Here is a 13,110-nt window from a genome sequence, read left to right as displayed (position 1 = left end):
TCACCTGCTGCCACTGCCACGAGCTCAGTATTTGCCTTTGCTTGCTGCGACAGCGGGGAGGTGAAACCTTGTCCACATTCCCCTCAGATCTCCTCCTGGCTTTCCCTTCTGAGGTGATCCAGGCAGTGGCTTTCCTGGCTTTTCCCCTGAGATATCTCCAGTGCCTCTGCTCCCCCCTTTGCCCACAGGCCCAGGATGGTGGCACAGCTCCCTGGGGCATTGCTGGGGTGTTTAGCAAGAAGGGTGGATCGAGTTTGGATTCTTTAGTTCTCCGTGAGTTCTGCAGGGAGGGAGGAGTTTGCTGCAGGTGAGTTCCTCCGAGCACAGAAAGAGGGAAAACCCGGCTGATAAACAGTAACAATGCCCAGAAAACCTTCTGTAATTTCCTGGAAGGCTTCTTCCACCAACTTCTGAAGTTTTCCAACTTCCCTAAAGAGAAGCTGTGGCTGCCCCATCCCTGCAAGTGTCCAAGTTCAGCTTGGAGCAACCTGGTCTGGTGGAAGGTGTCTCTGCCCATGGCAGGGGGTGGAATGAGATGATCTTTAGGGTCCCTTCCAACCCAAACCATTCTGGGATTCTGTGATACTTCAGGTGATCAGAGCTATAAACCTCAGACAAACTCATTAATTCTCATGGGGATTTACATCCCTGTTGGAGAATTAGAGACCCAAACTTAGTCTGGGAATATCAGCAGCTTTCCCAGAGAGTTTGTAAGAGCCTTTCTGCCCCACACAGACCTTTGAGCACTGTGGGCAGGAGGGGAGAACTGGGCTTGGGGTGTGTGGGGAAGGCTGAGGGGTTAAAGCTCTCCCGTGGGTGTTTTCCATGGGGATTGCAGCAATGATTCCATTAAAGCCTGTGCTGATGTTTCATCAGCACTTGGGGAAGGTCAGGTCAAACCCTGCTGTTCAGCAGCTTCGTCTGTGGTGCTGGGAGTGAGCAACAGGCACTCATTTATCCCTGAGGGACTTACCAGGGACTCAAGTCAGCATTAACTGTCCAAACACAACCAGGAACGTCTGAAAATAAAGTTCAGTTTGCCAGGAAAGGAGAGCCCTGCATGGCTGCAGGAGGTAAAACAGTCATTAATGGCAGGGATGCTGCAGAGTTAAGGACAGGGGAGTGCAGAGGGTGGAAGTGTCTCAGCCTTGGGGTCACTCCCCAAGGAGACCCCACAGCCCAGGGAACACCATGAGAACACACTACAAAGAGCAGTCTGAGTTCTTGATCAGCTTAATTCTAGGGTAGAAACACAGAATTATATGATATCCTGAGCTGGAAGGATCATCAGAGATGATTAATTCACCCTAAATTAATTATTAGATTAGATTAGTGTGACTTCATTGCTCTAACTTAGGGCTTCATAAAGATCTGTCCACTCTGCCTTGCAGAACTCCCTCCAAAAAGCTTTAAAAATGTACCTTTTTTTAGTGCAATATGTCAAGTGTGGCTTTTCCATCCCTCCCCATACAACTGAATTTCTTAAGCAGGGCTTTATGGTTTTATTTTCTTATATCACTACTGAAATCAGCCCAGACCCTTCTGGGGGCTGACCAGCAAAAGGCACTTTGGTTCCTCTGCTGGGAGAGGGTTTATTTTCACTTTGTGAACTTTGTCATTTTTAAGAGTTTGGGCAGAATGGATCAAATCTCCTTAGAGAACTGGAACTGGTGATTTTGGGTCATTTTGCAAAACCTTTTTAACCACGAGGGGCTCTTTTTAACCACGAGGGACTCTTTTCTCCTCCCTGAGCTGTTCAGGGCATCAGGATTGTTCTTTTCCATGAAGAAGAAAAGTGGGTTGGTGCTGATTTCTGCTGCTTCTCACTGCACCTTGGGATTCTTCCTTTGGCTCCATTTACTTTTTTGAGGGACCATGGCAAGGAAAAGATCCTGAAAGTTTGTTTTTCTAAGTCCGAAGCGTCTCACTTTATGTTTCCAGTTCCAGAGAGTCTGTGTGGAACCAGCTTAATGGAAGTGGTGTGATTGGAGGAACAGCAGGATTTGGCCCATTTGCTAGGAAATGACACCATGCCTGTACTCACTGTTGTCCAGTTAATTGATAAATGGAGGCATCTGTTGAGGGGGAGAAAAAAACCAACCTGCAGAGGAGCCTGAGAAGCAAAGCAGGAACTGCCTGGAGGTGCTGCCCTTCCCCTGGCCCTCAACTGCTGGGCAGGAGATCCATCCTGGCACAGGCTCAGCCACCAGCCTGGAGTTTGGGTGATATTTGGGAATCCCAGAGCTCTGCAGAAAGGACTGGAGGACCTTTTCCTGGGGGCAGAAACACCCAAGTCTGCCAGACTGTGTCTGCTTGGAAACGGATCAAAACAGCCTGATCTGATAAAAAAAAATTAATTATATTTCCAGTGGTTGCTTCTGTTACACGAGACACTCTGAGCATGTGTGTGTGGGAGGCAGGGGTAGGAAGACAGTTTTATTGCTGAGACATTTATTCCCAGAGTAGGAGGGTTGGAAGTGTTTCCAGCAGGTTGGAAGCACCCCAGAGGAAGAAACCCAAACACCCAGCACAGACCAGCACCCCAGGGGTGCCTCAACCCCTCTGTCTGCAGCCTCTGTCCTGCAAACCAGCCCTGAGTTCAAAGGAAATGGGGAAAGTAATATATTTTTTAATGAAATATTGATCATCTTTTCCTGGGCTCTCTGGGATCGAGGTGCTCCCACCCACAGCACTCCCTGCCCTCCTGGAATGAGGGAAGGAGCAGTTGATGGGCATCACATTTCAAACCTCTCTCTGTCCCAGAGGATTCATCTCCAAATGGTAAAAACTTCCATCCCATGTTCCATGAGATGGAGGAAAACTGAGGGATGATGTGGTTCCTGGCTGGAGAAACCCCAGGGCTCTGCATCCCGTCCCCTGGGGGGTTTGGCAGTCAGGGAGGATGCAGATGCATCCTAAGGGATTAATGCAACTCCTGCTTCCCACTGTCACAGGCACAGGCTCCAGGTTTGATGGACATCAGGCTCTGGAGACGCTCATCCCAACGGGAATTAGAGATGGGAATGCCTGGGGCTGGAGTCTTGGCTGAATTAGGTTCGGTAAAAGCTCTTGAGAGGGAAAGCAAAAAGGCTTTGAGATCATTGGGCCAGCTTTGGTCCCTGGCTGCCTTGGGAAGTCCTCTGGTGCCATGGCCATGTGGGACCAGAGCTCTGCAGCCAACAGTGCCCGAGCCAGGGTGGAGCCTGCTGGGGCACGAGGGGTTCTGGGCATGAGGGGTTCTGGGCACAGCTTTGTTTGGGAGAGACCACTGCAGGTGGTGCCTCAGCCTTTCCCTGCTCCTGGCTCCTCTGCCTGCAGAGAAACCTCAGCTGCCTCCTCCAGGAGGTCTCCTGAGGAGTGGGAAGCAACGGAGGGGCACTGAGGCCAAGGTTTCCCAAAATCTCCTTGCAGGTTGACGGCACTCTGGGAGCTCATCCCTCGCCTCTCCTCCCCTCACAGGAGGGATTTGTGGCTCCCCCAGCTCACCATCCTCACCCCCTGTCCTGCCCTCACTCAGCATTGCCCTGAGCTGGGACAGAGCAGGGGACACTTCAACCTGACAGAAAATCCCACCCTGCTTAGGGTTGGGATTAAAGCTCATCTTATCCCACCCCCTGCCATGGGCAGGGACACCTTCCACCAGCCCAGGTTGCTCCAAGCCCCCTCCAACCTGGCCTTGGACACTTCCAGGGATCCAGGGGCAGCCACAGCTTCTCTGGGCAACCTGTGCCAGGGCCTCCCCCCCCTCACAGGGAACAAATTATTCCCAATATCCCATCTAACCCTGCCCTCTGTCAATTAGAAGCCATTCCCCCTTGTCCTGTCACTCCATCCCTTGTCCAAAGTCCTTCTCCAGCTCTCCTGGAGCCCCCTACAAATACCTGGATTAGTTTCCTGAAGTCCTTTCCTGGGGGACCTGCAGCTGGTCCCAGCCCCACGTTGGGCTCTGGTGGGGACCCTGCAGTGCAAACACAGAGGCAGCACTTGGCTGCTAAAGCATTTTGGATCTCCAGAGGGTCCATCCTCCTGAGATCAACTCCATCCTCATGTCCATTCCCATTAGGAGGAGCAAACACAACTTTCCACAGCTCTGGAGTGAGTGACTCTCCTGTCACCAGGTAATGTGCAAGAGAAAAATATATTTTCTCCTTGGGAGAGTCATTTCAACTTGGTTTTGCTTTGCCTGCCCTCCTTTCCCAGGTAGAGTTTCCTGATTTACAGTTGTTTCGGGGCCGTGTTGCAGACACGGAGCCGGAATGAATACAATAAAACAACCCCTGGCTGAAATCATTAAAGTGGAAAAATGAAAATACAACATGAATAAATAATCAGAGGCCAACATTCTGTCCCGGTGATCTAATGCAGGGCTGTGCAGAGGGACCAGCCAGGCGTGGGCACTGCCCTTGGTTAGCTGGGCTGGGTGCAATTTGGGCTGGACTAACAGGCTGTTTCCCTGCAGAGCTCATTAGCTGGGGCTGGGGGTGCTGCTCCCAGGCTCTCCTGGAGCTGGGGGGGAGCACTGAGGGTGGAGGGTGGCCAGGTCAGGGTGGAGGATGGCCAGGATGCTCTCCTGGTCAGGGGGGAGGATGGCCAGGATGCTCTCCTGGTCAGGGGGGAGGATGGCCAGGATGCTCTCCTGGTCAGGGGGGAGGATGGCCAGGATGCTCTCCTGGTCAGGGGGGAGGATGGCCAGGATGCTCTCCTGATCAGGGGGGAGGATGGCCAGGATGCTCTCCTGGGCAGGGTGGAGGATGGCCAGGATGCTCTCCTGGTCAGATGGACTTCAGCAGGACAAACCAGGATGTTTTTTTTTTTCCAACACTGTAATCCAGCAGTGGCTGAGCTTCATCTTCCCTGTTATCCAATGCCTTTGTGTAGCTCTGGGTATTTATTCTGCAAATATTGGCTTTAAAGTGACTGATTTCCTGCAGCTCCACTGATTGTCCTTTTAAACAATGGGGGGAAATGAAGGGGTGTGGGGGCAGGAGTGGAGGGGGGGGTTTCCAGAGTGGAAAACCAGGGGCTGTGGTGTCTGTAGGGGTTGTAAAGCCCCCCTGCTCAGCCCCTGTGTGTGTCCCCACCAGGGAGGAGATAAGTGGATGTCCAGCACCTCCTGGGCTGCAGAGCTCCAGGCAGAGGGAGTGGATTGGGAATGATGGCACAGCACTGGTGCAGGGGGTCAGTCCATAATCCATAATCCATAAGTGGGAAAAGAAGGGTGGTGGCAGCAGAAGGGGGAGGGTTGGCTGTGCCTGCTGGGTGAGGAGTTTTTCCTTATCTGCCTCCCAAAAGACACCCTCCTGAACGTCTTCCTGGCCATCGCTGTGGACAACCTGGCGAACGCCCAGGAGCTGACCAAGGTAGGGATGAGATTCCTCTTTCTTCCAACTCAGAGAGCAGCTGATGACCCCAAATTACACCTGATAATGAGCCTGCTCGTGCCATATCTCTGTTCACCAGCTTTCCCAGCAGAGCAGGACCAGGAGGTTTATTCTTCTCGGGGTTTTGTTTCATTCCAGGCTCATTGCAGTGAATATTTCGTGCTTTTTCCTTTGTTTTATCACAGAGTGGGCAGTGGCCATTGCTCATCTCACTGCTGTGGGGAGGTGCTCAGGCACTTCTGCTGTTTCCAAGAGCAGAGGAGAAGCAATTCCCAGGTTTGGGCTGAGCTGAAGCTCAGGATGAGCAACAAAGGCAGGGGTTGTGTCGCTGCCTTTGCGGTCTCGCACTCGTGTTTCTTCCCTTGCTGAGCTTTGGGGTGGATTAAAGAATTAAAATTTTCCAGTCAACCCCCCGGAACTTGCAGAAGGTGTTTGGAACACCCAGTGAAGGTGTTAAACCTTCCTGCCCCTCACCAGGGTAAGAGAAACCTGAGGCACCAACCTGAGCACAGGCAAAGAGCCAGGTCCTGGCAAGGGATGGAAATGACACTGATGGAACTTCAGTGTATGCAGAATTTTGGGTATAGATATATATCTATATATATACAGATTTATATTGGAGTATCCCCTGGGGAGAAGGTTTCTATTGGAGCATTCCCTGTGGAGAAAAACTGGCAGCCTCAGGATTGCACAAGAAGCATTTCAAGTGCACTGCCCCTGATATTTGTATTATTGCATACTTTGGGTTTGCCATTGTACCACACTCAGACGTGTTTATGAGCAGCATGAGGGGGTTTTTTTGCACATTTTGCACATTTCCAGTTTGTTCTCACTGACAAAACCATGAACCCCCATTGCTGTGCTTCTGCTGCTACTGAAACCTGGGAAATAAACCCTGCAACCAGCTTTTTTTTGGGTTAGAAAGCCAAAAATACTCTATTGCAGTGCTGGATGCATGGGGATTATTCCTCAAAGCTTTCACAAGCAGCAACCCCCAGCCCAGGTTATAGCCATGGCAGTAATACATACTCATCCCATTTATATTGCATGTTAATTATATTTCATTAATACCTGAATATATGCTAATTATTTCAGTGAACTTTTTTGGATATCAATAGGAGTCTTTCCAGGGGCTTTGGTGGTCATTTGGGTACATCCCATTCCCCAAAATTCCCTTTTATGCTCCTGGATCTTCTGATGGATCTCCTTTCCATGGGAGTATCTCGAATATGTGCTCAGGTCATGCTGCACTTCTTTAATCATTCTTTGCTCCAACACTCCAGCAATGTTCTCAAAACTAAGACACCTCCCAGGACATATTGATCACTAATATAAGTAAATAATGAAAATAGTAGCTGGCACAAGACTTACCAGTCATGGATTTAGGGAGCTACCCCAAGGCCACCCTGATCTCTGGCATTTGTCCTGAGCTCTGTGTGGCACAAACCCAAGCATCAACCACAGAGAGAGGGACCACACACTGTTGGTAAAGGAATTTCCCAACATCTCCCACTGCTGCAGAGACTCTTTCTTAAAGAATCATAACTTGTTTGGTAACACTGCCCTTGGCATCAGTCCCAGGGGCAAAAGCAGCACCACAGGCACCTCAGGGGTTGTGTTTTACAGGATTTCTCTGTTCTTTGCAGTAGAAGAAGGTCATTAACCATGTGCTGCTGCAGTGGGCAAGGATGTTTTCTCTTGTTGGAGTTGTAGGAAGGTGCAGGAGTTCATTCCCCATCCCTGGAAGTGTCCAAGGCCAGGTTGGAGCAACCTGGGATAGTGGAAGGTGTCCCTGCCCAGGGCAGGGGGTGGAATGAGATGGTCTTTAAGGTCCTTTCCAACCCCAACCATTCTATGATTCAATGGAAGTGTTCAAAAAGGTGTGGATGTGGTGCTGGATCAATCACAGAATCGACCAGGTTGGAAAAGACCTCTGAGATCATGGAGTCCAACCCTTGACCCAACCCCACCTTGTCACCCAGCCCATGGCACTGATGCCACATCCAGGCTCTGCTCAAACCCCTCCAGGGACGGGGACTCCCCCCCCTCCCTGGGCAGCCCATTCCAAGGGCTGAGCCCTCTCTCTGCAAACAACTTCTGCCCAATGGCCAACCTAAACCTGCCCTGGGGCAGCTCCAGGCTGTGCCCTCTTGTCCTGCTGCTGGTTCCTGGCAGCAGAGCCCGACCCCCCCCGGCTCCCCCCTCCTGGCAGGGAGTTGCAGAGAGTGAGAAGGTCTCCCCTGAGCCTCCTCCTGTCCAGGCTGAGCCCCCCCAGCTCCCTCAGCCTCTCCTCACAGCTCTTGTGCTCCAGTCCCTTCCCCAGCCTCGTTGCCCTTCCCTGGACATGGATAGTGGTGGACCTGGCACTGCTGGGTTGACTTGATGATCCTGGAGTATTTTCCAGCCTCCATGGTTCTATGGATACACCTCAGGCACACACAGATTTCTCAGTGTTTCCCACCCCCCAGTCAGAATCCACATCCCTGGTGTGGCTGAGTTTGTCTGTCCCAGCTTGTCTTTCCCTCTGTGGAGCTGCAGGAGTGGCTCCAGCTCCCAGCTCTGCCTGGAGAGTGTTTCCTGACATCCAATATCCAGCCCAGATTGTGCTCTCAGGACTCTGAGAAACGTTCCATGCTCCTCATCCCCTCTCTCCCAATCAGCTCAGGGCTGCATTTAATGGCTCTTTGGTTTATTTTTCCTGGGAATTTTTTCCCTTTTTCAGCAGCTCAGCTGTTTCTATTCTTTCTAACACTCCCAGAAATCTCCAGCCTGGAGGCACAGATCCTCCCAGATTTATGGGAATCCCTTGCATGTGCTAAGAGAGAGGAGCAGGCCTGGCACAATTCTTGGATAATGAAGCTCATCCTGCTTCTTTCTTAATCCTTTAAGTGCTTTCTTGTGAATATTTCAGCAGCTGACAGGGCCACTTAAAAACCTGACTTTGTTGATGTTTATAAAGTATAATTAAATATTGATGGATTCAGCAGCATGGCCAAAGCAGAAAGCTTCTTAAGAAACTCTCTTTTTTTTTTTTTTTTTTTTTTTTTTTTTTGCTTAATTTTATTTACGATCCTAAAAAAAAAAAAAATCACCAGGGCTTGCAAAAGAAGAGGAAAAAGAGAAGAGTAATTCAATTATACACATACCTGGAGAATGAGGGATTTCCTGCTAAGTAAATATGATCATGCAAAAGCAAAAAATGGCCCAGAGATACAATTAAGTTACTCAGGAGTCTGTTGATCTCGGGAGACTTTTTTGACATTTATGCTGTAAATGGAGATCAGTGCTGCACAGAATGTGGGCAAACCAGGAGCAGTTGGCAACTGCCTCTGTTTTGGGAAGCCACAAAGCTCTCCAGCCTCAGGACTGAACATTTCAGGAGATTTCCACTTTGGGATGATAATGGGGATTTATTTAGTGTGGCACTGTGACCATTTCTTACCTGGGCCTTGTGACCTGTAAAGGAATTCTTGGAATTGGAACTATATTTAACTTAAGCTTGGTCATCCAGTGCGTGTTACAAAACTCACCAGAGCTTAGGAATGACTCATAAAAAGGAGGGGATAAAAAAGAATCACCTTTGTTTTCAATCTATAAAGAACCTGCTCTCTCCCCTCCTCTTCTGTGCTGCCCTTTTCTTGCCTTCCCACTGACTCAAACTCTGCCAACCCAATTTCTAGTGATTTCTGGGAACTCTTCTAAATGCCTCTGGGTTCTCTACCCTCTATTTTTTCCCAAATATTGGCAGTTTTTTCTCCCTGTTCACTTATTGAGATGGAATCTACAATTGCCCCCCGAATTTGCTTTTAAAATCCCCTCTCCCCTGACCATCCCACCTTTAATTCCTTTCTTTGCTTGTCTTCATGGCTTGTACTTTCCCAATTGAAGTGTCTTTATCTCAGTCCATGAATTTTGTCACTTATGGACTGAGATAAATTCATGGATTGAGGTAAAGCAGTTCCTTCATCCTCATCAAACTTGAGTGTAAAGCCACCAAAACTGACCCTTTATTTTCCTAAACATCTTCAAAGCACAAAGTGGTTATTTTTGATCTCAGTGATCCCTGAGAAACCAGAATAAAACCATGGAATGGGGGAGTAGGAGGGATGTGTGAATTTGACATAAAAATGTATGAAAGTGTTGAGAAATTCCCAGAAATAATATCCTGGAGCAGCCAAACCAAGAGCTGAACATCCATGGATCCTCCTCCCCCCCAACAGTGAGGGCTTTAATTGGTGAACTTATTAATGATCTCTATCATCGTGATTAGCTCCAAAAATGGGGTTTGCCATGTGGTAAACTGGTTTAAATTAAGATTTAGGGCTCTAGAAAACAGAAAGGAATCATAAAAGAGGGATGTCCTTACAGGGAAGACCTTTATGTGCACTTTATGTGGGATGAGGGTGACAGGCTGGGCTGGTGCTGGAGGTGGGATGGATGGATGGATGGATGGATGGATGGATGGATGGATGGATGGATGGATGGATGGACGTTGCCATCAGAGCTCCAGTGAGACCTCTCAGGTCAAATATCAGGCAAAAAATTAATTAATTTTTGGAGTGATCTGCAATTTCTCTATGGGAGGAGCTACAGAAATATTATTAAATAGTCTGCTAAATAAATATTAATCTTTTAAATACTCTAAATAGTATTATTATTAAATAATATCATTAAATATCTGCTGAAGAGTGGGCTCATTCTGAGTTGGGGATGGCTGAATTTACAACAACACAATGGGTATTTTTTGCTGGTTCCTCACAGTGTGGAATCCAGCAGAATTCCTGAGGCACCAGGGGGATAGAGCAGAAGCTACACATTTTAAAGCCATCTTAAAAACTGCACCTGGTGCTCTTGGTGGAAAGAAAGAAAAAAAGAGCCTTTGATTTTAAGGCTGTCGGAGATTCCTCAAGAGAGGAAACAACTGGAACATACCTGGGGGGCGAAAGGAAATCCTTAAAAGCCTTTTAATTGGGGTTTTCCTCATTAAAAAATCTTACATTCTGCAGGTTTGTGATGGGCTAGGATGGGGTAGAGTTAATTTTTTATCACAGTAGCTGATGGCTGGGATTTGGATTTGGGCTGGAAATGGTGTCTGACCCAGGGATGTTTTGTTAGTGCTGAGCCCAGGGGGGGAGGTTGGGGGTGCACAAGGATTTGGGAGGACAAAACTGATCCAGCTGACCCATGGGATGTTCCAGAATATATGGATTTATGCTCAGCACATAAAGCTGGGGGAGAAGGAGGAAAGGAGGGATCTTTGGAGGGCTGGAGTTTGTCCTTCCCAGTCACTGTTGCATGTGATGGAGCCCTGGTGTCCTGGGCAGGGCTCAGGGATGTGATCACAGGGCTGCCTGTGATGGGAAATGGGATTTAATTCCTTTCTTTGCTTGTCTTCATGGCTTTTACTCTCCCTATTAAATTGTCTTTCTCTCAATCCATGAATTTCATGACTTATACTCCTCTGACTTTCTCCCCCATCCCACCAGGGTGGGTGTGAGTGAGCAGCTGCTGGCCAGGGTTAAACCATGAACCCCCTGGATCTCCAACCAGGCTCCAAACCAGTGATAAATGTACTGCAACTTGGCACCTGAGAAATATTGACTTTGTGTAATTGCTCAGCAAGTCCTTTTTTCATGGCCTGGCTCAAGTCCTTCACTCACTGCACTAAGAATTGCCTTGTTGTATTTGCTAACATTTGAAGAAGGAAAAAAAAAAAGAAAAATCCTATATGCTAACAATTTTTTTCCCCTTAATTTTCCACCTTTTCTGTTTTACTTCTGAAGGAGAAAACAGTTTCAAAATGAGCTCAGTTGAAACAACACCAAAGTCAGAGCGGGGGGCTGTTGATGCAGACGGAATTGGGGGTGGATAAATCTCTGATTTCCCATTCCAAAGCTGGATGTCTTGCTGCCTGCCCTTGTTATTTGAAGATTAACTCCCTCACAGCATTGCTGTTGAAGGGCAGAGAGGGAGAGACCTGTGGCCTTTCATAAAGTTTGACAGAAGAGCCTGTGACTTGTGGTTATTCCCTGGCTGTGTGTGATGCTGACGTTGCCATCAGAGCTCCTGTGCTCACCCTGACATGATTTTAATATTAATTTGGCTGGCTGGAAAGTCTCAGGGCTGTTCTCCCTGCAGGACCACTGATGATGAACCAGGCACTTTGTTTTTTGCCCTCATCTCGTTGTTTGAGGTCCTGTGGTTTGAATCTGAGTGGTGCTTCTCGTGTTGGGCAGGAGGAAATAAATCCCAATTACACTCTGCTGTGCCAGCAGAGCTTTAAAATCCTCATGGTGTGCAGAAATCATGGACAGAACCCTCTTTTGCTCTATGCCTGAGTCTACAGACCATATTTAATACTGTGCCTTTTTGTTTTCACCCTCTGAGTCCTCAGTGATTCATCTGAGTGGAAATAACTGGGGGAAAACTGCTGGGACCGGTCAAACCCATTGGGTTTTATTGGCTTTATTCTTTCAGAAAAGTCACCCACTGGCAAGAAGTCAGGGAGGATTTAGGAGCCTCTCTCCTGCCTTTCAGCAGGAGGTGGCTTCAGGGTGGTTTTACACACACAGGGCTGGGGTGAAGAGGGCTCAGAGCACCTCAGAAATGTCCCACTCGTGGTCAGAATCCACATCCCTGGTGTGGCTGAGTTTGTCTGTCCCAGCTTGTCTTTCCCTCTGTGGAGCTGCAGGAGTGGCTCCAGCTCCCAGCTCTGCCTGGAGAGTGTTTCCTGACATCCAATATCCAGCCCAGACTGTGCTCTCAGGAGTCTGAGAAACGTTCCTGTGTCTCAGGCCGTGCTCCTCATCCCCCTCTCTCCCAGTCAGCTCAGGGCTCTCCCTGCTCTCTCTGCCCAGTGCTCAGGGGTGAGAGGAGACCCCAGAGAGGCACCAAAGCTCTGTGAGGGACACGTGCTCCTGGTGAAAACGCACAGAGAACTCGACCAAACCTCGTATTTCTCCTCTCAGCTCCCACCAAGACCCTGCCCGGGGGTCCTTGCAGGGAGATACAAAAACCTGCCCCGTGTCAGTGAGTTCCCCCCCCATCCCAGCAGAGCAGTGACAGTCCCACACCAGCCATGCCCTGGGGAGCTCTGGGGCCTGTTGTGTGCTCTGATTTCTCTTGATTTCCCCCCCCAGGACGAGGAGGAGATGGAGGAAGCCACCAACCAGAAGCTGGCCCTGCAGAAGGCCAAGGAAGTGGCCGAAGTGAGCCCCATGTCTGCAGCCAACATTTCCATAGCAGCGTAAGCACTCCTTGCTTCTTTGGGAACTGGGACCACCTGGGGGCTGTTTTTCAGTGTCACTGTGTGTCTGTCCCACTGGAGCATCCCATGGTACTCTGTGAGCCCTTCTAGACCATCTCTGTTCCTGGCAGGGCTTTAGGTTGGCTGAATATTCAGTGCTGATCACTTAACCATGAATTTAATTAAGGGTTTCTTTCATTTGGTGGGGTTTCTTTTGTAATGCCTCATCTTTTGCCTTGCTCTACATAACTGTATTTTAGAAGGATCTCTTTTTTTTTTTTTTTTTAAGCTGTCCTAGGATAGATTTCACCAGGTGAAGTGTTAATGTGGCACTTTGGGTTTTTAATGACCAGAGGAATGTGAGCACGGAATGTATTAACTATTCTTTCACAATCTCTGAGAATTTAAATGTAAAAGCCTCCTCTTCAATATCAGCCTGAAAAATATGCTTGAAAGCTCTTTTTTCTTTGCCATTTGAAAGAT

At 48.8% G+C, this 13,110-nt stretch overlaps 1 protein-coding gene across 13 annotated transcripts in view; it reads left to right on the top strand.

Moving 5' to 3' along the window:
- Positions 1-13,110, top strand: part of CACNA1B (calcium voltage-gated channel subunit alpha1 B) — a 317,185-nt gene that overhangs the window by 199,076 nt on the left and 104,999 nt on the right. For all 13 annotated transcript variants that reach the window (XM_064677120.1, XM_064677125.1, XM_064677122.1 and 10 more), the window contains 2 exons: positions 5,293-5,360; positions 12,521-12,627. In XM_064677120.1, coding sequence (XP_064533190.1) covers positions 5,293-5,360; positions 12,521-12,627 — 175 coding nt within the window. The remainder of the gene's footprint in view (positions 1-5,292; positions 5,361-12,520; positions 12,628-13,110) is intronic.

The sequence above is a fragment of the Pseudopipra pipra genome, chromosome 20, assembly GCF_036250125.1.
Source record: "Pseudopipra pipra isolate bDixPip1 chromosome 20, bDixPip1.hap1, whole genome shotgun sequence".
Taxonomy (NCBI): domain Eukaryota; kingdom Metazoa; phylum Chordata; class Aves; order Passeriformes; family Pipridae; genus Pseudopipra; species Pseudopipra pipra.
Note: the sequence above shows the minus strand (reverse complement) of the source record. Positions and strands in the feature narration are given on the sequence as shown.